At 37.3% G+C, this 25,215-nt stretch overlaps 2 protein-coding genes across 2 annotated transcripts; one reads left to right on the forward strand and one right to left on the reverse strand.

Moving 5' to 3' along the window:
* Positions 1-8,349: 8,349 nt before the first annotated feature.
* On the forward strand, positions 8,350-10,664 carry LOC104591566 (putative pectate lyase 18). The gene is made up of 4 exons (XM_010250438.3): positions 8,350-8,675; positions 8,863-9,603; positions 9,747-9,885; positions 10,034-10,664. Exons 1-4 carry the CDS (start codon positions 8,560-8,562, stop codon positions 10,253-10,255), a joined length of 1,218 nt encoding a protein of 405 aa, XP_010248740.1. The 5' UTR covers positions 8,350-8,559; the 3' UTR covers positions 10,256-10,664.
* A 4,131-nt stretch (positions 10,665-14,795) lies between these two features.
* LOC104591565 (T-complex protein 1 subunit epsilon) lies at positions 14,796-21,909 on the reverse strand. The gene is made up of 9 exons (XM_010250437.3): positions 21,386-21,909; positions 19,460-19,778; positions 17,630-17,978; positions 17,177-17,309; positions 17,043-17,095; positions 16,454-16,556; positions 15,448-15,614; positions 15,253-15,366; positions 14,796-15,112 (listed from the first exon to the last, which is right to left on the reverse strand). Exons 1-9 carry the CDS (start codon positions 21,582-21,584, stop codon positions 14,942-14,944), a joined length of 1,608 nt encoding a protein of 535 aa, XP_010248739.1. The 5' UTR covers positions 21,585-21,909; the 3' UTR covers positions 14,796-14,941.
* Positions 21,910-25,215: the final 3,306 nt, after the last annotated feature.

Raw genomic sequence — 25,215 nt, forward strand, 5'->3', positions numbered from 1 at the left:
ACAGGCCTACCTGTTTGCCTAGACTCTTTTTTTTTGTAGTGTTTTATCTTTTTGGTGTACATTTTTTCTTTTGTTCATTTATCAAAAAAAAATGTAAGATTTATATAGAAGAAATTGAATAAGGTGAAAAGTAGTAGTTCAATTTATAATTTAAACATTACAATTAAATATGAACTAAATTCAAAAATGAATATTTTAATCATTGTTTTAAAAGCTGGACCAGATTGGACGATTGAAACATTTGGCTGGGGAACTGGTCATGCCACCTATTCTGTTTTGGTCTTAAACTGCTATTTTACAAAAAATCGTTGAAATGATCAGAGAATCGCCGACTCTGATGGTTTAATCGTTAAAATGTTCAACCCGGTTAACGGTTCTTAGGTTGCTTTCAAATTAATTCCAATTTTTTATTTATTTTAAAATAAAAATTAGAAAATAAAAAATAAAAAAGGAACTTTCATATCTCATAATCTTGTTCGATTAATTCTAATTTTCTATAATTTTTTTTTGTTTCTACCTGTGTAAAAATAATTTTATTATGTACACTTATTTTTTGTTTAATATGATAAATATATGATATTATACATGTGCTCAATGCTTTTTTGTAAAATTTATGTATTTTTTTTTAATTTTATGTTTTATATTTTTATTAATTTTGATTATTTAATTATGACATTAAAAGTTGACACATTTGACCCATAAGTTGAACTATTGATCTCTGCCAAACCAGAAAACAATTTCATTTTGGTTAGTTTTAGATTATGTATTTCATTTTCATTATCATTAAAAATAATTCTTGTTTATTACACTTTTTTTTCAATTTGATTAATAAAAATATCATAAACGTGTCTAATTTTTTATATTTATTTTTATTTAAAAAGTTTATTATTTGACTATGACTTCAGGGCTTGACCAATTTGATACTAATGGTTGAATTGCTTACCTGGATAAAGAATGGTTTTGTTTTTGAGTAAGTTTTAAAATATATAGGTTTATATTATTAAAATTATTGGGCATAGATCTAATTAGTAACATTAATTAATGAAAAAATAACTTAAATATAGGATTTAATAAGATAGAATGGGAGTTAATACATTGAATATAAGAATTAATGAGAGAGGATTAAATGAGACGGATATCATTAATTGAAATTACATTTTCAACCCTCATAATTAAAATTAAAGATGGACTAAATACATTATAACCATTTTGGTGAAAAAGTTGTACACTCTCATCAATACTTTTATAATAGTAAATAGTATAGATATAGATAGATCCAATAGACAAAATGACTCACTTGTTCGCTCGATCCGGTGCAACCTAAGGATATCCACAAGCACACCTGAAATTAATGGATTTGGGCCGAATTGGATTGGGCAGTCCTAAACTCAAGAACGATAGCCTCCCTGTCCACCTAACGAGGACGCAGCGACGGCCTAAAATGAAATTGTCCTTCTCACCAGGTAATCAGATTTCACTATTTTGGTTGGATTATTGTAGTCTTGTGCAAAAGCTGATCATTACGTTGAAAATTTCTACCTCGGCTCATAAGTCACAGGGGCTATGTGTTTAGATGCATTCTAATATTCCATCTACTCCAAAAGTTAAAGTTCACAATTCAACTGTTTGCCTGCATTTTACTCATGGAAGGATGTCATCATGACTCACAGAAGAGAAAAAAGATATAAAGCGCAGAGTCCTCGCAATTAGCTCCGCAAGTCGGGCGAGAGAGAGATGAGTAGAGATTATATAGTTGTAATATATAGATGGATGAGAAGGAAAAAGTCAAGGAAGCAGGAATTCAATTAAGTTGAAAATTGGATGAATTACAGAGAATGTATGGATAAGGAAAGTTGGTGGACACCATTATTGTTTCATCACAGTGTCTAGCTGCAAGGGCACGACCCAGCAGACATAATAACCTCGAAACAAAGAGACATATTCCTCTGGACTGGGCCTGGGCGCCTTCCCAACTGCAACGTACATGCATGTATTCATTGTCTCCTCTAAATACCTAATCGATCAGTAGTCACTTTTTTCTTTTTTTTTTGAAAAAAAAAAGTCATCAATTGATGAATAGTGCAGCTCTGGCCTCCTCCTCTTCCTCCTTAATAATTATCATTGTTGATGCAATATGACAGTTAATATATGTGATATATCCACCATTTAATTGAATTGATCAATAATTAATTCACAACAACGTAGGTCATAAGAGAAGAGTCCCATTCTCTCTTGTCTAAAATGAATTTCATTAAGATGGCAAAAGATTTTGATGGGATAAGTGAGGTGAGGCTGGGTCCATACCATAGTAGTTGACTACTCTTAACTTTTCTTTCATCACAAAACTATATTAATAAATCCATGTCTTATGATCACGGGCTCCATATAATTAGTTAGGGATGTTAACAAGAGCTTGGTATGGATTCGATTCAACCAACCTGATCCGACCCATCCCCAATGCTATATATATATATATATATATTTAATAAATCCAGTTCAAGTTTTCTTTCCATTCTATTGTGAATTTAATTTAAGGAAAATTGTTTAAAACTCACCATGGGTTTCTAGCATTTCTCTTAAACTCACCATAACTTTTCAAAATGTCTAAAACTCACCATGTCACTAACTTGACGTTAAACAGACTAACGGGTGTTAATATATTATCATTTTAACCTTTATAGTTCATACAAAAATATAAAATATATACAAAATAAATTAATGGGTGTTAATATGTTACCATTTTAATATTTAGACATGAAAAAAAGGAAAAAAATTCAAAAAATATTTTCAAATATAAAATATATAAAAACATTGAAATTACAAAAAATATGAAAATTATAGAAATTGCAAACAAAATAAAAAAATATTTTCAAATTATAGAAACTATAGAAATTGAAAAAAAAATCAGAAAATAAAATTGTTAGAAAAAACACCAAAATTTTATAGATTTTTACAAAATAGAAAAATATAAAAAAACAGAAATTATAAAAAACATTGGGAATTATAACAAAATATTAAAAATGCAAAAAAGAAAAGAAAATTGAAAACTAAAAAAGACCTTTTTTCCTCTAACTCACCATTCAATGGTTATTTGGACATTAAAGTTGTTATTAATACTGACATGGACACCTCTGTTAAGAAGCATTAACGTTGCACTAACGAAAGGTGAATTTTGGAAAATAAAAACTTACTGATAAAATGAATTTTAAACATTTTGAAAAGTTGTAGTGAGTTTAAGAGAAATATTGAAAACTCGTAATGAGTTTTAGAAAATTTCCCTTAATTTAATTAATCAATTATCTCAGCTAAATCTCTTGTGCTTAATTATTTGATTGGCCCTTATATTCGGAGGGGCATTTTTCATTCTTGCTCTGTTGAAAGAGAGAAAAAAAAAAAACAGAAGCAAAATGAAGATGGATTACATACAAATGCAATTATGAGCCTTTTTGTACAAGTAGTGAACGGATTATATCCAAATAGGAAATAGCTAGATGGTGGCATAGACTGAATAGAGATTGCTGTTTATTATGATTAATACAAAAACCTAGCACATGACTGCCATCGATAGATGCCACCTTGAGCCACGGCTGACATTATCGCTTGTTATATATATTATATAAAATTAAAGCAGCGTCTGCAATCAATAGCCATGTGTCCAGAAAAAAAAAAAACAATATACTAAATGGTGTTTTTTCTTTCATTTTTGTCTCTTTAAATTTCTAATATTCCATTTCCATCCTTTTGCTTCACTTTTTTAGATTGGATCGTTGTGATTTAATTAGCATACAAGAACACACACACACAAAATTGAGGGAATTTGCATATAAGTATGTACGTGGGACTTATACACAAGAGATGTAAATGGGTCGCTCTAGTATAAATAATCCCTTGCAACTTTCGTTCCTTTCTAATTTAACATTATAATTAATTAACAAGATATAATCGTCAAGTTTAAAACATTTATTAAAGTAATATGGAGATTAATTGATTAGTACATACATACATAGCATAGATATAAATTAAGCTTAAAATTGAAGACAGAAAAATAACAACTCGATCATGACGGGGAGGAGTGAAATTGGGTTTGGGATGCAGGACCCAAATGTGAAATGGCATATCGAAAAGCTATGGATGAATGGATGGAAGGCAATTAATTAAGGCCCTCCGATAAGTGATGATGAAACGGCAGAGAAGGCACTCACAAGTCACAACAGGTTACACGTATATTGCCGAAGTTGTTCGATCATATCCCCAGTACTCCCACGACACAGTGACGGTGAGTGGAAACAAAAACGAAGGTGAGATGATTAGGATGTTGTTGAGTCAGTTGTCTTTGCATCTCTGGGCCCCGCCTGCACACTACTGTCTATACACACATGGGTTGTTTGCCCCATGTGATTTTGTTTGACTTTTACTTTTTTTTTTTTTTAATTTTATTATGGTATGACAATCTCTTATAAAATCATCAATAAGTTTCAACATTTCATAACATGACTCCATCCAACAAATAAAAGAAGCTCAATCACTCAACAATTTAAGCCCCCAAAATCCTATCCTCACTCCAAATTACGACCACTGCACGCATTCGAACCTTACAATACAATACAATACAATTAATTGTATTGTTTGTTCACTCAATCAAGAATCTATTACAACTGATTAAGACTTCAAACTCATCGAAACAAATTAAAGAAGCTCCCTCTCTTGTTGCTTTCATATCAGCTCACATGGATGATACTTCATTTCCACCTTGTTTTTATTTTCTTCTTCCATACAAGACAGGAATAATCCCATATATCATTCTGCTTCCATCTGTTTTATTTTATTTTTTCTTTTTCAAGGTTAACTAAACCAACTGCTACTCTAACAAGTAACAACGAACTACGTACAGAAGCTTTTGTTCAAAAATAACTGTTAAGACCTATATATATATATATATATATTAATTATATTGCTTATTAAACAATTAATGCACCGCCGGCCAGGAACTAAAATACAGTTTAATTTTTAGGTTTTCGAGTTTGACCAAGGAAAGTTGTTCAGAATGTCCTAATCTTAATCTTAATAGTTGTAAATAATTATTATATATACATATATGACCTATGGGAGGAACAATCTGACTACTGAAGCTTCAGCATCTTTTGTGGAAACAATTCACTACTATCACACAAAAAATAGGGCCCCCCTTGCCCCCTTCAAAGTTCAAAGTTCAAACCCAAAGACACACAGTGAGATTGTTTCCAATTGGCAAATGGGTGTACAACTGTAAAGTGAGTGACAGTGATGAGAATCCCGTCTTCTACACTAGCTTGTATGGAATTTCCATTCATATATATGATCTGTATATCATTGTGACAGCTATCCTAATCTGCTCTCACATCTCACATGCATGTCTAACTAAGTGTAATGAGACGCCTGCAGCTGTCATGTATTACTTACTATACATATAGCTCCACCTTGAATTCAATGAAGTAATAATGACATCAAAGCGGGGCCCAAGCAGCCCACAATACATGTATATAAGATCGTGGTTATATTATATTATATTCGTATTATTAGAGATCAGGGGAGCTTGTGGTTTCTTGGTGAGAGGTGTTGATAGTTATAAAAAATATATGGGTGTGGACTCATGTATTTTATAACTACTTACTTATGAAGTATTGCCATTGCCTCATTGGTTTCACAGAAAACTGAACAGCTATTGTATTCAGCTAAAAATGGTTTATTGATAGCAAATAGGCTTTTTCCTTGGTCAGTTAAATTGAAAATTTAAGGATTCAACCCAAACCCAACACAATTTACAGCCACCCTTACCCTTGTTAGTTGATAGATATGCATATATGGTATTATCTTCTCTGCTTGGCGCATTATCTAGGTAAGAAGAGCTGAGGCCTGAGGGAGGGCACCCACACGTTTGTGTAGCTGAAACTTGAGAGGGAAAAGGATGGATTATGGAAAGATACACCTGTAAATAATTCTGTATTTTGAACCTTTAAACGCCTTTATAAAGGGTGGGTGCAGTGTAGGCCACCCTGCTAACATCTCTAGCTTGGCTCTCCCCACCCCCCTCTATCCCTTCCCTTGGCAGCTTTCATCCTTATATTTTCTCCATGCATGCCAACCCATGCATAGAGGGCCGGGGAGAGAAGAAGTATTGTCAGATTGGATGTTGGAATAGCAACTTGTTTATACCGTCGGTGACATAAAAAAGAAAGAGAGAATCGGAATAAATGTACTTAAGAGAAGAGGATGGGCCAAGATGTGGACATTGCATCCCACAAATCACAGTAACAATATATATATATATATATATATATATATGAAAGAAAAGATTTTTCATTTTCTCTTTTTAAGAAAAGAAAATAAAAAATAAAAAGGAAGGAAGAGTGATTTTGGATGGAAGGCTGGACTCTGGAGGTAGCACATGGCATTTAACAATTCATTCATGCACCTATGTGCTACCATGGATGGCGATGAGTGATGGCATGTCATTATATTATCGGCGCACGTAGCGATGGATGCTAAGATGGGGATATTTTTGGATCCGTCCGACGTATTTATATAAAAATGGGATCAAGGGAACAAAGGATGGGTCCATCTCCATTCTCCATATCCCTTGTACGAATGAACATACGGAAGATGGTTAGCTGCTGAAACGAAACGATCTCAATATCTCATCTCAGACGTTGAACGAACGGTTTACTGTTGCAAGTGGTTGAGAAGATGGCAATCTCTCTCTCTCTCTCTCTCTCTCTATTCCTTCTAGCGGCGTAGTTCACATGAATCCTGAATCAATGGCTACGTACGCCACGCCACAGTGGGGCCATTAGGGAACAATACCCACATGGGGAGAACATGCCTCGCTTCCCACGATTCTCCCAAGTCAGCACTTCCAACCAAGTTCCCAACTTTGAATGCTGGGAGGGTAGTGTGTACGGCCTCCTCCACTGGAGACTGGACAGCATTTGAATTTGGAACCGCTTCCGGAGTGGGCCCAATTCCAACACAACACCAACCAAAACGGCTACTCCTTGCCTTGCACAGTAGTTGCACTTGTCAACCCATATTTCTGATTTGGAATTTTCCTTTCCTCTTTTTTTTATTAATTCTTATTTTATATGGCTGAGTTTTTCCGCCGGAGTTTGCGGTTGTAAGACTACTAAGACTTGGGAATTGGGTGGGGGGGATTACGGGTCTAAATCTCAGAAGACTCAAGGGAGGGGCAAAAATGCATGTGCATTTCGCTCTCATTTTTAGTTTAGCATCTATTTATTATATATAAAAAACAAATAAAAATATTTAAAACATTATCTTGGGGTAGTTAAGCTAAGGGGAACAAACCTAAACGTCAGGTCAGACGCATGTAATTTACTAGTTTATAATTAGATAATGGGAACATTCTTCATGTCATTAGAAAGGAAAAACGGCTTAATTTGATATTTAAATATAGATGAGAAGTTGTGGATTCATTTGTAAAATGCCCAAACACAAACTAAACAAAAGGGGTAGAAGGGTGGGTGTGGATGTGGATGTAGACAACACCGACAACAATATCCTCCTATCCTGGCACTCTTTTGTATAGCTGTAATTATTCTTCGTTTGTATGACTGCAAATTAATGGTATGACGATGACCAGCTCGAATCCCAAATTCCATCCTTTGATTCGATTCGAATATGACCTACTTTCATTTTCCACTTCCAGTATTTTCATTTTTAATTTACAAGGTTAGTTAGGGCACGTTCAAATTAGTTAGCAGTTAGGCGTTGCATGTTATTTTCACTAAAAAAGTGAAATCATTCCCAACTGATGGTGCTCGGTTGGTAGCAAAGACCTGGGATCAAATCCCCTGCCATCCACCTCAACCTGGGTGGGACTGGGCCGGCCCTGGGGAGGGGTCAAAATGTAACTGATGAGAACCGAGAGGGAAAAACAAGTATTGTACGGTCACTTGCACTCCATTTAGCCAATTTTTAATGATATCAATCCAAATCCAATGTGATTCAGATTGATAAGATTCAAAATAAATTCGAAGATGAAACCGATAAGTTCTTATCTAAATATGTTTGATTGCGTTACATTTGATTTTATTCAAGACGTACAACCCTATATCTAATTATCTTAATTATGTAGAGAAAGAGAGAGAGAGAGAGAGAGAGAATATTTCTATATTGGTTCTGGACACCGGTTCCCAGAAGAGATAGGAAATGAGGAATATTTACCGCAGTTAATAAAGGGATAACAGACGGAGGAGGTTAAGGACTTTGGGTTGCTTAACGGCCTAATCTAAACTACCGAACCAAAAAAAAAAAATACAAAAAAAGATCAGACCCTCTTCTCTTCTCTAAACTCTAAAGCCCGAAATTACGAACGTGAAGTGTAGGTCCCACGTGTTTAGTTCAATCACGCCATCTTGCTCGGCTTTTTCCCCCTTTATAATTCCTTCTCCATCCCATCCCTCTCTATTCTCATCACTCGTTACCTCCCTCTTCTCTCCCCCTGCTACTTCAAACTTGAAATTAGTTGAAAGGCAAATAGAGTGTCGAGGAGTAAACAAACAAATGGCGACTTCACCCTTCTCCCTTCTGATTCTACTACTCCTAGTTGTACTAGTTCCAGCCCTCGTTGCCGCTTCCGCAGTTCAAGACCCCGAACTGGTGGTCAAAGATGTCGAGAGGTAATGTAAAGTGTAAACCCCCCCTGGCCTCTCAACTTCCCGGTATTATGTAAATGTATTTAATTTGTGTACTAGTACTAGCTCTACTACTACCAGACTACCAGTACTCGGTCGATCGACGCATGCACATTTATATATGTAACAGAGCTAATAATGTTAATGTGTGTGTTTTGATTTGAGGCAACAGGAGCATCAATGCGTCTAGAAGAAACTTGGGTTTCCTCTCCTGTGGAACCGGAAACCCAATCGACGACTGCTGGAGGTGCGACCCCAACTGGGAAAAGAATCGTCAAAGGCTAGCCGATTGCGCAATTGGGTTCGGTAAGCAGGCAGTCGGCGGAAGGGATGGTCGCATTTACGTTGTCACCGACTCCGGCGACGACAACCCCGTGAACCCAAAGCCCGGGACCCTCCGTTTTGCCGTCATCCAAGATGAGCCCTTATGGATCATCTTCGCGCGGGACATGGTCATTAAGCTAAAGGAAGAGCTCATCATGAATTCGTTCAAGACCATCGACGGAAGGGGGGCCAGCGTCCACATTGCCGGTGGGCCATGCATTACCATACAGTATGTGAGCAACATCATCATTCATGGCCTCCACATCCATGACTGTAAGCAAGGCGGGAATGCCAATGTGAGGGACTCCCCTACTCATTATGGGTGGAGGACCATCTCCGACGGTGACGGAGTTTCCATCTTTGGAGGTAGCCACATCTGGGTGGACCACTGTTCGCTGTCTAACTGCCATGATGGACTAATCGATGCCATCCACGGATCCACCGCCATTACCTTATCAAACAATTACTTTACTCACCATGACAAGGTGATGCTGTTGGGTCACAGTGACACTTACACCCAAGACAAGAACATGCAGGTCACCATTGCATTCAACCATTTTGGAGAAGGGCTTGTGCAAAGGATGCCAAGGTATATATATATATATACATACATATATATATAATTATAATTATAAGCCCCTCGATCCCAACCCAGGTGGTGAATTGAATTAGGGTTTTGATGATTCTTGCTGCATGAATTTATTGTTCATGGTCGCTCCATTTTATTTGCAGATGTAGACATGGATACTTCCATGTTGTCAACAATGACTACACCCACTGGGAGATGTACGCCATTGGCGGGAGTGCTGCACCCACAATCAACAGCCAAGGAAATAGATTTCTTGCACCCGACAACCGATTCAGCAAAGAGGTGAGAGCTTTGCTTTGAGATATGATTGAGACACCACAGCTGATGAGTTGACAATTAATTAATGGTTTTGAGTAATAACTCTTTCTGCTTACTTTGAAGTTTGAATTGGTCTAGCTAATGATTTTAATGAATCAATCCATCTCCACAGGTGACCAAACACGAGGATGCACCAGAGAGTGAATGGAGACACTGGAATTGGCGGTCCGAAGGTGACCTGTTGCTTAATGGTGCCTTCTTCACGCCGTCTGGTGCGGGAGCGTCGTCCAGCTACGCCAAGGCTTCCAGCTTGGGCGCCAGGCCATCTTCTCTGGTGGGTTCGATCACCACGGCAGCGGGTGCACTCAATTGCAAGAAGGGTTCTCGTTGCTGATCGATGATGTGAACCCCATCGAGTGCATCGGCTAGGACACCAATTGGGTCTTTTTTCCTTTTAACCTAGAATCATAATTAATTAGCGCAGCTGGAGTTGGGAATAAGAGTAACAAGTCACAATGAAGAAAAAAAATAGCCATCGATAAGATTACGGTACAGTCGTCATCCTTATTTTTCTTTTTTCCATTTACGAGTGTTATCTCTTATGATGACAACCTCGGCCTGTTGCTCTGAGAAACCATTTTGGCTTCGATTCTGTGTTACGAATCCTAATGGGATTAGAGCAAACAAGTGCAGAAGTGTTGATCTCTCTCTCTCTCTCTCTATCTATCTCTCTCTATGTATGTATTAATTATTGCCTTCATAGTTCATACATCAATTAAAGCCCTATATATTATCTTTTGATCTTTCTCTATCTCTCTCTTGCTAGAGATAATATATATATATATATATATATATATATATCTAACAGCGCACAACAATAGTCCTCCTAGTAGAATCAGTTGGGAACAAGACAACTCAGTTCCTCAGAGGACAAAAACTTCTGGCTGCTGGTAGTTTGATCCTTTAATTTGGAAAGAAAAAAGAACAAATTAAGCCCACAGACTAGCGTTGGATTTTCCGGGGGCAATTTTCCAAATAAATCGAAGTATAACGATATGAGATCGTATCGTATGTAGAGACCGGACCTGCTAGTTTACCAACATTTAATTTGCACAGTTTGCCACTTGTACTTAACACGTGTTCATTCAAGCTATGAAGTGTCAGCGACACTTAACCCACAAGTGCAGTGAGCAGCACGTGTTGAGGACAGATGGCAAACACTGATCAATAAACCAGCGAAATGTTAACAGCTGATTGGAATTCACCGATACCAAAATAGGCTAAATAGCCACGCCATAGACACACATTTTTAACTCGAGAATCTTGTTTGAATTAATCATAGGTAGCACTAAATCAAAATGAGAATAGAAGCAAAGAAAAATACAAAACTCTCAATTTCAGTAAGGGCAAGCACATGCCTCTGATCCTTTCTCTATTATTCAACCCATCTCTTGTGGACCAGACTTTACAATAACATTTCATTGACAAAGTTACATACATATACAGTCCTCTCATGGCTTCTGTGTGAAAAGCTCCCAGCCTCCGACAATTTTAGTGCTATAATTCAATGCCACCAACCCTCATTATTAACCCCCCCCCCCCCCCCCCCCTCCAAAAAAAATAAATAAAGACCCATCTTGAGAAAATAATGCTTCTTAGGATCCATATCCAATGGCTCCATGCATCAACATAAATATTAACATAATAATCTCATTATAATTTGGGTTTAAATATTACAAAATAGACTTTGGTTGGGACTGAACCTGGCAACCTGTACCTAATGTGGGGTGGGGCGTAAGTGATACAACATTAGTCGTCCTGTTAAATTATATTCTTTGGAAGAAAAAGGCATTAAATAGCTTTTGAATTAGATTAAGTAGGGAGGGCATATATATGATATATATGGATGAGTTCATATATACTTGGTTTGGCTGAACCCGCCACCACTTGACTAGTGTGGCTGGCTGTGTTTAAGTTTGAACCCACCACTTGTGAATGTTGAGAGTAGGATAGGGTCCAGCCAACAGGTTGGGGCTAGTGCTATTGTTGGTGGGTCTACAAAAAGCAACAAAGCATTGCCATCTATCAAACATGCACAAGAGACTGGGAAGGTACAAACCACAAAATTTGGTGTAACCAAATGGAAATGGAAAACAGTTCAACGCATATTGGGAATGGAAATGGGCCGGAGATGATGATCGTATCTATATTTATAGCCGCTTAGTTAATAGTTATTTATTGCTGAGCCAGCCTGAGAGAGAGAGAGAACAGTTCCAAGTATGAAGAAGCAAGCAAGCAACAAGGCTGGATGGCACATTATTGCATGCAGGTTCATTGATCATCAAGGTTGGGAGGACGTGGTCCAAGCAGGAAGACCCCACACCTCACCAAATCAAAGGGCACTGGGGCTGAAATACCCTACCACGTTATGCGAGGGGACCAAGTGCCCAAACAATACCAACAAGTAGACAATAAAATAAAAGGAGTGGATTGAGACAGACGAACCAACCCACTTCACTTCACGGAATAGCAGTTCCCATTGGAAATGTAAGTAATAGTCTGGAACTGGATTGATCGTATAGAGTCTTTTATGTTTTATTCTCATATCGGTTCTGCCACCATTGGTTTTATATTTGTTGATTTGATTTTAAGAATAAGTAACGACAAGGTGCTGAGTAGTCATGGTTAATATGCTCCATTTGTTGGATGCTGGAACGTTGGGGGTTACGTTGCAACCAGCTGCAAGCATTTACGAAGTGTCTCTAAGCACTAGCTCAACTCAAACCATCCATCCAAATCGTATGATTGTTAGATTAGCAGAATCCTTCTTGGTCCCAACACTAACTAGTTGTGTTTGGTTTCACTTTCACACAGAATGAAGGAATAAAACGAATTATGCCCTTTGAAAATGATGTTCAATCAATGGCAAAAACGAATCTTTTTCCTGTTTCAATTGCCATTGTGCTAATTAATACTCTAAGAAAACATTTACCTTCCACAACTATTTTTATGAGCACTGCCAAATAGCATATTCCAGAAACAATCCATTTTCTTTCATGTTCTTTTTTACATGCAATCAAACAAAGCCCGTAAGTTAAAAAGTAAATAAAAAAAACGATTTTAATTTTAACTTTTTAGGGAAAAAAATCATGTAGGTTCCGTTTGTTTCACCCTGAAATAGAGAAATAATTTCTCAATCTGTAAACTTCCTGTCATATTTAGGCTGCATTTGGTTGCAGTTAAAGTCTTGACAGGGTGCAAAAGTTGCTTTTCTACATGATACAAATTTGTACTGTCTCGTTTGCATTTAATGGTAGTACAAATTTTTCATCCCAAAAACTGATGCAAAATTTGCACCACTTTCCTCCATCAATTATTTCTTGTATAAAGTGGAGACACATCATCTTGCATTCTACCTCATCTAAACAGACCCCTTTTCCTATCTCCGTTCTCTTTCATTTAAACTTTAAAGTGAAGGTCACTTCATTCTACTTCCTGTTTTACTTCTCACAAACAAACATGATAAAGTCAATTCTGAATCAAAACTACACCAGTATTTACACGATCCCTTAGCACTCTCATGCATTTACACCACTACAAATATAATTTGCACTGCAACCAAACACAGCCTTATGTCATAAATACCTACAAAACTGCAAAAGAACGTGAGAATGATAAATTGAACACTTCCATGGCTGGATTGCCTGAAAGTCCTAAAACTTAAAAATAGGTAAACTTGTATGAAAGATTGAAAGATATTACCAAGTTTCTAGGTGGCCCTTCATTTCATTGGATGGGCCCCTCCTAATGGAAGGCTTACACTAGAAACCAATGTCATCAGATATCTTTGTGATTTGTGAATCGCCTGCATCATCACATTCAAAGTTTTCAAAATTTAAGATGAAAGATGAGTCTTAATTTCCTAGTGTAAGATGGCAAATTATAGGGACCCTGTTCAATCAAAGGTCCTTTGTCTCTACTCTCTACGTCCTGTTTCTGGGTAGGAGATCCAGAGTGGCTTTGCTAACCTTGTAGACATAACAAGTTTTATCTTCATCAAAAAGAATACCTTAGATATTGGAATTAGAGGTGTGAATTAGATCCATTTTAAATAAAGGGGATGCGCCCCGAGAAAACCTTGGCTGTCCAAGTCCGACATCTGGCGAATGTTTTTTTAGAAGCCCACATATGTCGATTGTAGATGAACCAAATCTTTCCCGCAATTACAACCTTTCCTCAATCAGGCCTGCAACGATTTATATCTTCGTTGCTAATTGCTACTTGCTTGGTCAGGTAAATACTAAGAATTAAACATCATTACTTACTAAACAGTAAACACGAACGACGTTCATGTCTTTGTTTTCATTTGTTTTTAGAATTGCCACATCAGCTAAAAAACAAAAACATGTTTATGAACTCTGTTTTTGTTTTCAAAGGCAAAAACAAGTTGATTTTGTTTTTAAAAAAACAATACATGTTTTGAAACTAACAAGATATTGATTTTTAAAACAAAATCAAATTTTCTTTCTAGTATAAAAATTATATGATTCATGGAAGATGATGTTGAATAGTCAAATGAAAACATATCTTTAAAACCAGATTCAAAAGCATGTTTTTGGTTTCAGTTTTGAAAACAAAGAAATAATCTGTATTCAAACAAGGAGGTTTTGATTTGTTTTTGGAAACAGCAACAAGAAAAACAACCCACCCCCTAAAAGTGATAATGGATGGCTTAATGGCACATTTTAGACTTTCTGCATGGATGATCACACGTTGGCCGGATATTGTTGAGTTGCTGAAACGAAATAAAACACTCATTTGGCAGCACCAAACAGCAAAACATCTCTCACAGTCGTACTCCCATGCCCCAATAAAATCAATGAACAAGTCCCAAAATGACAAGGCTGAAGAACAACCTGCTAAACCCATCACAGTAGCCAAAACCCTAAAAAACCATTTACTGGATTACTGCACTTTAATTTCTATAAGCAACAAATGGTCCCTTTTGTCACGTCAATGCAAGCGGCAGTACCTAATCTTTCAAGGCAAAACAAAACCTTTTGAGTTTATTACAACGACCTCAGTAATCCGAAGGGGAGATGACATCATCAATCTTGAGAATCATCTTCACAACTTGAGTGGCCAGCAAAATTTGTTGCTGTTTACCAATGAGAGTCTCAAAGACATTCTGCTCACGCATATCATTAGTTCCAACATCATTGCAATCTATTCCACAGCATGGGTTGTTCTCCTGCACAGAACATTCAGTAGCTTCTGAGATTGTTGCTGATAAATAATAAAATAAATGATAAATGACTACATTGTCACATTGGTACTGGAAGAGTATCCAATTGTTATCAACTGAACACCAAACCTTCAAATTGCCTTTACCTTGATTTGTTGAGCTTTGACTGCTGAGAGTGTTTCAATAGGTTGGAGGCCACTGTTTTCTGCCAGTGCCATAGCGATAGAATCTAAAGCATCTGCAAAGGCCCTGACAGCGTACTGTAAAAGAGAAAGCAAGTCAGCTGCAAATATGCATTACTGGAAAATAGGAAAGGGGAAAATATGAACGCATACGTGTACCTGCTCAACCCCAGGATATCTATCAGCAGCTGCCTCTACAGCAATTGAGCAAGAAATCTCAGCTGAACCACCTCCATATACAATAGAATTGTTGCGAATCAAGTTCCTAGCAACACAGAGGGCATCATGGAGGCTCCGTTTTGTCTCTTCTATCATCATTTTGTTACCTAAGCAATCAGCAGACACCAAAACCTTGTCTCAAATCATTTGTAGTTCCAATGAAACCCTTGCTTATAGCCTAAAGTTATCTGATATCCTCACCCCATCCCAACCTCCTCTTTTGGGGACTGGGAGGTTGTGCACGCTACTATATGCATAGAAAAATATATCTGTTGAGTAGTATCAGTGTACCAGCTATTGGATTACATGCAAAAGTTGAACTTTTGATCACATGACATCCTCGGTACTCTGCAGTAGGTCCATTTACCAAATGAAGACCCAGGTGTTTTAGCTTTCAGGGCATACGAATGGAAAACAGTCTGAAGCTAACCCTTGCCCTTGGGAACTGCAATTCAATTTACTCAACATTTTCCTAACTGATTGATACTTGAGTTGACAGCTAATTGATCGAGCTTTATTGGAATGGACTGAACTTTGTAGTCATTGAATTTAATGAATTTGTAGAGATCCAATTGCCAGCATATTGTGACAGCCAAATGAAGGCCCATGGAGGGAAGAATGGTCTTAACTTCCCTCTTCTTTAGACTGCGGCTCCAAATCACTGATGGAATTGAAATCTAAAATTTAGATATTTCCTGGACATGGGCTAAGGGCTAAACGCCTAAACCCCCTGATGTAGACCAGAAACTTATTGTCTCTTCCCAAGCTGTTCCAATGCTAGTCATTGCACCATTGTTTATTAAAAGTAAACAATAATCTAAAATCTAAATGCCACTAAATGTAGCAAAATCACCATACAGGAAATAAGATTCATCAAAAACAAATAAGATGTTCTTCATGTAAAAGGAAAAGAACGATGAGAAAATAAGGAAAATAAAGGACCTACCACCACGAATAAAAATAGTTACAGCCCTTGAATTAGCACATTGCTCAATATAAAGCATCCGATCTTTTGTTGTACCAAATGACTTTTCTCGGACCAAACCAGCCTGAATGGAGACAAAACAAATAAAAAGATCAGTGTTCCTGGTGATAACTACATCACATAAAATTAAAGGAGAGAACTTGATAACCAAGTTGTTTTATAAGGAAATCCACATTCAGATGTCAATCTGAATGCTCAATAGAGCACTGTAGGTCATACTAACTGGCTATAACTTGTTTTCAAACCGTGACATTATGGAAAGTCTCCAAATCAATTAGAAAAAAAAATTGTTACATATGGTCCATATAAAAATATAAAACTAAAAAGAAAACAAAAATTTGCCATTGTAGATGAATGGCATTGTTAGCTTTCTGAAAGACAAAGTATTTCATCTGCAGGTCAAAAATAATATGTAGTTCTATGAAATATGGAATGTCTGCCATATATATACTTTTCCTGACTTTATATAAAAAGAAAACTGTCAAAACTAAGAAATACCAAATGCAGGAATTAACACAAATGCCATTTACACTGAAAAGAAAGAAAATACCTTCCCCAGCTTTTCTGGTGTCAATTCCTGGAATCTTGGCACAATTCTTCCACCTACATCAATAGCCAGGCAATAAGAAAATGACATCATAAATGAAACATAACTAGGGGCGCAAGAGCAGTTTTTATGCGAACCTGTAGCTATTGCAATAAGCTCTAATTCTACACCACCAACCCATCGTACTGCAGGCAAGTTCCGGTGCATCAATAAATGATTTGCTTCATCATCAAACCCCCATTGACAAATAACCAGGGTAGCACCAACATCCTGCAAGATACCAAATTAAAAATAAAAAAATAAATAAAAAAAGATAAGGAACTTGTAAAAAGTCAACAGAAGCTAGTGAAGTTTTTTTAATTCGATCATCAAAATCACAAGGAATTGTCCATGCTCTTGCTCCTATAAAAGGCAACTTAACATTTATAATAAAAGGTCTTCGTATCAGCAACTATAAGTACAACCAATAGTAAGCATGAATAATACATGCAAAAGGGTAACAAGTTCTATAGCTTGTCCTTTCAGTTAAATGTATGAGGGAATTCATTATGAAATTATGGTGTTTCATAAATTTCAAATTAAACCAATACCTTGCATTTTTTAACCATGTCATCAAAGTATTTCTGCTCTTGTTGACGTAAAGTCTGGAACTTCTCCACTGTGTCAATATCAACCTTATGCTTAGTCTTGGGCTTAGGGGGCTCAAATGGGCAAGTCAAAATTGCTATTTTTGCATTTTCAATTCGCTTGGGCATCTGTGGATGGCTCATATCCTTGTCAACAACAATACCATCAATTAGTTCAGTGTCTTCCAACTTCCCCCCTACTTTTCCTTCCACTTTAATCAAATCTAAATTGACATCCTTCCTCTCTATATCTGCAACTGCTAGAACAGCTTTAACAGCAATCTCAGCTAAAGATCGCTTGCATCGGTTTACACTGCAAGATGATGTTAAAAGCTTAATTCACAGTAAGACATATCAAAGGCATCATGTTGGACAAAATACATTTTTGTGGCAAAATAAAAGATTAAATTTTATTAGAAAATAATAAGTAAAGCTCCTCATCCCAAAAATTTTGAATGAAGACATCAGTGTTTTAAAAGCGCAAGGGCCAATTTGCGCCTGAGGCGCAAGGCGAGGCACGCACCTTTTTGAAGCAAGGCGCAAACATACGAAGAAATACTAAAAAATAAAAAATGTCAGAAAATTCAAAAAATGCCAAAAAAAAATAAAAAATGCAAAAAGAAAAACATTAAACATGATGTTAATAAAAAATATATACTTAAATTTTAAAATAAATGTTCTAAAAAACCTATAGTCTAAAATTAAAATACATAAACATAACATGTAAAGGGTATTCAAATGAAATTTTAAAAATAAAAAACAAACATATAAAGCATTTTCAAGCATGTAAAACCCACAATCTCTTTTTTTCCTCAATTGCATTACTTCAAGTAGCTAATGTGATGTAAAACATATTGAATTCTTGATTCTATGAGTCGCCTTTGTACCATGCCCCTTGAAGCAAGCCCGAACAAGTCCATGTTAGGGTCTTAAATTCTTATTTCTCACATAAAAAAAATAATGATCTTATAACTTCAATTGCCTTTTAAGAAGATATTTTATTGGAATGAATGAATGAACAACATTAACAAATAGGGGGTTCTCCCTGGTCCAGCCATTAGGCTCAAAAAAAAAGCAAACAAGCACAGAATTTTAACAAGGCGCATGCCTGGGCTGAGGCGCAAGGTGCATCAGGCATGCACTTTTTGAAAGGGGTGCACCTAGGACCTAGGCAAGGCGCATACCCTAAAATGCACCTCACCTATGCGCCTAGGCACGCCTTTAAATCACTTGCATCACATTGGACAAATTACAGCAAACCAAATGATTGATTCAAAGCAAAATGTTAACATTCATTAATTCCCCACCCAATGTTGAACAAATTACATCGGTATCAGGATTAAGAAAATTGTTCAGCTAAAAAATACCAATATGAAAAGATTCAATCACAGCTATATTTTGCAAATTTCACTGTTCTTGCCCTTATCTTCACTTAAATGATGGGATGAGATCCATCATAAATCTACACATTGCAGGTTTTGTTTCTACTTAACATGTCCAACTGATTGCTATCAAATTCCTTTCTAATGAAGTTACAATTAACAATATAAACCACAAAATCAAAGAGTTTATTATGCAATTATTATGTAATCCTCTCCAGTACAAATCAATCTTATTTAAGAGCCAAAACCCAACCCATTTCAGATGATATTCTAAAAACTACAGAAAGCATAATGGACATGAAATATGCAACTAATGAAAGAACTTCATCAAACCCAGATTAAACAGGAGATTAAATTTAGTATACAGAATGGTACTAGAATAAGGAAAAGGAATAAGACTCAAGATTCTTACATCTTTGAGGATAAAGTAGTCATGCAAGTCTGAACCAGAGGCTCAATGTTGTTAACTCCAAATTCAAACTCCTGAGCAATGCGCTCTAAATGTTCAACAGCTATTCTTGATGCCATTTCATACCCTTCTGCAATCCGGATAGGATGAATACCACGCTCTAATAGTTTCTCGGCCTGCTCTAGAAGTGCACCAGCCATGACGACCACTCCAGTTGTTCCATCACCAATCTCATAGTCTTGACTCCTGGATAATTCAACCATCAGCTTAGCTATTTGATTATCAGCATCCATCTGTTCCAATATTGTTGCACCATCATTTGCTACAACAGAACAAGGGAGTAAGTCAGATCATAAAAGGTTAGAAAACCCTTAAAGAAACATACTAAGAAATTGTTCAAGTTCTTATGCTTCAGTTCACTTGAACAATCTGCTTCTCACTCCACCCAATTCTTGATAACCTCAATCTGAAAACTGCCAGGACAGCCATCACTTAAAACCTTAAGACGATTCAGAAATAAATTCAGTGCGGACCTGGCACACAATATGTTGCAAGTTACCATTTTTTTTCACAATAATGTTTATTAGATGAAAGACCTGATTAATGCCAGGGCATCCATCCTGGAGAAAAAATTTTCAGCTGCATTAAGAACTACATACTGTGCACATAAAAGCAGAACATATTCTGCTTTTGCAGAGGCCAGGGTCATAATTGTTTGAAACTGACTCAGCTGCACATGAATAAACAAATTGAATGATTCTGTTCAGGACAACCTAGCGTGCAAAGATACAACATAAAGGACCAGTTTTTGGTCCCAATGGTCTCCATATTATGATCAATATTCTTCCTGGTTCAGCATGCATCTTCCAAGACAATAGCAAACAAAACATTTCTCAGTTGGAAACAAATGAAGAAAAGGAAACTTAAGTCCAAGGAACTCAAACACCAAAGAAATGATAAAGGCTATGAGGCTAAATATGGTTATTAAGTTGGTGAAGCATCAATAATTAGAGTTTGGCTGATTAGGTTTTATCCTATTAGAAGAAGAGGCGAATATCTTAGGGAGATAAGGCATCTAATTATACACCTCGCCAAAAGGAGACATAAACCCTGTGAATTACTGAATAATTTGTTCACATAAATGGCTTATGCCTTAAAACAGTATCTTCCGTTTAAGTCAAATACGTTCTATAACCAAGAAACCAGCTTGCCAGTTCTATATGTAGGGAACTCAGTTCCAGTCAAATAGGTGAGGAAACCTCAAAAGTGGAAGCAATGTGTCCTATCTCAAAGAAGTTATAGTGAAAACTCCAGCAGCGGTCACATGCACAAAGGGAAGAAAAGGACTTGCTAAAGTAGTTACAAACAAGACGTGTACTACAGGATACGTAACCAAATCAAGAATGCACAACATTATTGCCCCAACCTTCTACATGAACCACATATACGGGCTGACATTAACCAAATGAAAGTGGATATACACCATTAACTAAGTCGTGAGGTCAACTCCAGTAAACAAAAATCCCAGAATTAACTCTTCCGAATACAGATTTGGAAGAAAACCTATATCACACATGGAAAATGATAAAATAGCATCACATTCACACAGCTCTGCATCGTTGTCCATAGAACTGAGCATTACAGCAATTCGACAGCCAAAGCAAAACTTCAAAAGTTTAAAAACAAAAAGAACTTTCGGCTCCTGTTTAAAAATAATCCAGATGCCATATCTTCAAATTCCATACCTTAATCAATCGATATTAACACAAAAAGGGAAAATGCAGAACCAATCCAAACTGAGTGGCATGACGAATGCCCTAATATATCGGGACTAACAAAGCATTAATTAAACAAGCATGAGAACTTAAGAAGTAGAAGTTATTTAATCAGTTGCAGGGTATGGGAAACAGAAAGAATTGTCGAACTCACTGATGGTGACATCGCCGTCGGGGCTCTGGAGCATCTTGTCCATGCCCTTGGGGCCAAGTGATGTGCGGAGGATGCGGGCAACGGCCTTTCCCGCGGAAATGTTGGCCTTCTGAGCATCCAAACCTCTCAGCCGGCTCTTCTGCTCTTGTTCCTTGATTATGATGAACGGCCGGCCGAACTCATCGAAGGCTAAAGCCATTTTCTTCTTTAACTAAAGAAGAGTGACAGACCAGCAAAGCAAAGCAGAGAAACAAAAAGGAAAACCAGAAGAGATAGATCGCTTGAGAAGTCGAATGGAAAGTGAGGAAGAACCGCTAGAGGAAGGTTCTGGAACCTTTGAGGGGGGAAATGTTCAAAGGGTTAGTGTGCCGAATCGGACTGTGCTAGCGAGCCCTAACTAGTAACTAGTCTAGAATCTAGATGCCCCTAACCCGCTCAAACCACTTGGTCCACGCCATGGTCTGTCAATCAGATAGGGCCGTGGAGGACAGGGGACAAGTCGGCTCGGGTTGATGTCAACCCTAATCCAACTTGAGTTGTTCAACCCCCAACTCGATTCATTCTGGACTGTCTAGTCCAAGTTCTTCATTTGTTTTTTTTTTTTTGTTTTTTTCTTGGGTGAGGGCTTAAAAGGAAAAAAATGTCTTATCCCTGAACTTTCATAAAACTGTCTAATAGGATGGCAATTTTCCCTATTTGTAACGGGAAATGACTTCCCCGACCTTATTAATAGGAATTCCCGACCTTATTAATGGGATTGAGGTCACTGCCTCACACCGACTTTAATTATATATATATATATATATATATATATATATATATATATATATATATATATATATATATATTATATATATTAAATGTATATAATTTAAAATTTTTATTTATTTTTCAAATAAATATTATTATCTAAAAAAATTTCGGAGATTCAGGTCCCCATTGAAAATCAAGGATATAGGACATATTTTATCCCGGCGGGAATCAGAAACAGAGATGGGGATTAATTTCAGAATTAGGGGAGGGAATGGGGAATATGATCCCCGCCCCGAACCTGCCCCATTGCCATTCCTACCGTGTAATAAGTTCCTATCTATTAACTAACATTAATAAAAGAGTGAAATAAATGTATGTTTCATATAATTTTCTTTATCTATCACTTCTACATAAACCAATTTAAACAAAACTCGTGAAAAGATGGAAATCGGAAATCGAAAATCGGCCGAACACCGAGAAAAACAATTAATGCCGAGTATAATTCAAAACCACTATGGCCACCGGAATTCCTTCCTCTCCTCCTCCGTCTAAGGCTCCCCCAAAATCTCCTCCCTTTCTTATGTGGTGGCGGCAACCGAAATGAGTCAAACTCAGGCAGCTGCTTCTTGCTTAGAGGAAGCAGCTTTCTACTAGTCCAAGGTTGAGGATTTGTGCTTGGCCCGTCCAAAACGACACAAATGGTGGCTCACGCAGCGCTAAGGGCTTCACATTTGGCGCCTCTAGAGTTGCCACATATTGAGTAAATTTGTGTGCACGAAAATGTTAACAAATAACCCATTTGACAAAAGTCTCCCATGTAGTTGTTCCCCTGGTCTTAATAAGGAAGGAAGGTGTTCCCCTACTCTCAATAAGGAAGGTCTCGCACAGGCATTGAGAAGGAATAGGTAGGTGAAAGCATCAGGTTTAGTTTCGTCGATTCCATCTTATTGTATAATTGTAGAGCTTTACAGACTCGTGCGGCGCTGTGCTACAAGCATAGCCTTTGATCATCTGGATCTGGTTCCATACACTGGTACTCGGGTTCTTAAATTGTTTAAAAGCTTTCTAGGCATGGACGAGGTTCCCATAAGTGACACAGAAAGATAATAGCTTGGCAAGGATATAGTTCTTATGGGAAAAGCCATTTACTACTATCTGAGCATGAATTTGAGTGAGTTCATTATTGATTTTGCATTTCTGCATCAGAGAACACAAAGATTGTTGTAAAGCTCTAGAATTTGGTAAGATGGGCATATTCACCTCAGCCAAGAACACAAGTCAGCAGCCAAAGTTTCCAGGCCTGAATTCTGATGAATTGCTTTCACCTCAGCCAATAATTCAAACAGTGCATTTGGAAATCTATACGAAACTCCATATATTTTCCCTAGTGGTGGCACCAGTTTCAGCCTCCAGAGGAACCATAGTTAGAAACCTTTGATACTTGACAGAACGCCAGGTGCAAGGTTGTCATTCCCCACCAAATCAATTGTGGAGATCGTTGTTCTCTCAAGTAAAACAAAAACAAAGCAACTGAAAATCTCTTTTCATAGAAAATTGTAGCAACAACTGGTTCAATTTCAAGGTAGAAGACAATGAATAATGCACTTCTAAAAAATGTAGTTTTGACATTTTAAATGTTTTAAGTGGCACATGTCATCATGTGATTACAGATAACTATTAATGGCAGGACCTATTAGAGAGTTTTTGGAAGTTCAGAATACTATAGTGGTACATTTTGAAGTTTCAGGGACTGACTTGAGACAATCCCTAAAGTTCAGGGTACTGTTCAAGAGTTTTCCCTAAAAAATATCGCCTCTAATCCTAACAGGGGCGCTCTTCACACAAACGGCACACCATGTCCTGGCCATACATCTGAAGCATCTCTCATACTTGTATTTATTAGGGTAAATTTCTTAAACTACCCTTATGATTTAGCTAATTGATTAAGTGTACCCTTACTATTTGAAAATTGACTAACATTACCCTTACTGTTTTTAACAATTGACTAATTCTACCCTTATCATTAACATCCGTTAATATTCCATTAAAATTTGTACGCACATGATATCACGTGATGTTTAAAAATTTTTAAAACCCAAAGTTACCCTTGTCTCCTTCCTTTCGACCCGACACACCCTTCATCCTCTGATCTCTCTCTCTTCCCTCTATCTTCCTCCCACAGTCTCTGTCAACGCCATATCACCCAAGAAAACTACACTATACCCGCACCGTATGCACTGGACAAAGTCACAGTCTCAGACATTAAACATTGGCTTTCTCCTGTGTATTGAGATGCCGCATACTTGCAATCACTTTGAACATGGGATGAGAAAAACGAATCCCAACAACCAAAGCCGTCTCCACCACCAAAGCTTCCATCAGAGAGCAAACCATCCTCTGCACAACTACAACCTCAGAGCAAAAACTCTCCATCTCCATTGCACCAGACACCTATTCTTACAAGTACAAAGAAATACACAGAGAGAAGAGAAAATAAGAAAGTGAAACAAAACACCAAGAACCAAAAAGATAAATAATTGAGAGGAGGGGTGAGAGAGAACGCTAAGAGAAGAAGGCAGAGAGAAGTCTGGGAGATTCCATGGGAGCAAGAGAGGAAGAGAGAGTAGGCGATATTACACGATGTGTAAAAACAAATAGTGGGGGTGCTCAGAGAAGTAGAGAACGAGTGAGGCAATGGCGGTAGCAACCGAAGTGGTATGAGTGAACTAAGGCGACGGCAACAGAAGTTCGATCTTTTTCTCTCTCTCTCTTCTTCTTTTGGGCGACGGCGGCAGAAGCCCAATCTTTCTCTCTCTCTTCTTCCTCTGGGCGGCGGCAACCCCTCAGAAGTCTTTCTATCTCTCTTCTTCCTCTAGGCAACGGCGGCGGAAACCCCTCTAAAGTCCGATCTTTCTTTCTCTCTCTTCTTTCTCTAAGCGACGGCGGCGGCAACTCCTCTGAAGTCCGATTTCTCTCTTTCTCTCTTCTTCCTCTAGGCGACAACGACAACCCCTCTGAAGATTGATCTCTCTTCTCTTCCTTCTTCCTATGGGTGACGACGGCAGCATTCGCCTCTG

This window comes from Nelumbo nucifera, chromosome 4, assembly GCF_055504915.1.
Source record: "Nelumbo nucifera cultivar China Antique chromosome 4, China Antique-T2T, whole genome shotgun sequence".
Taxonomy (NCBI): Eukaryota; Viridiplantae; Streptophyta; class Magnoliopsida; order Proteales; family Nelumbonaceae; genus Nelumbo; species Nelumbo nucifera.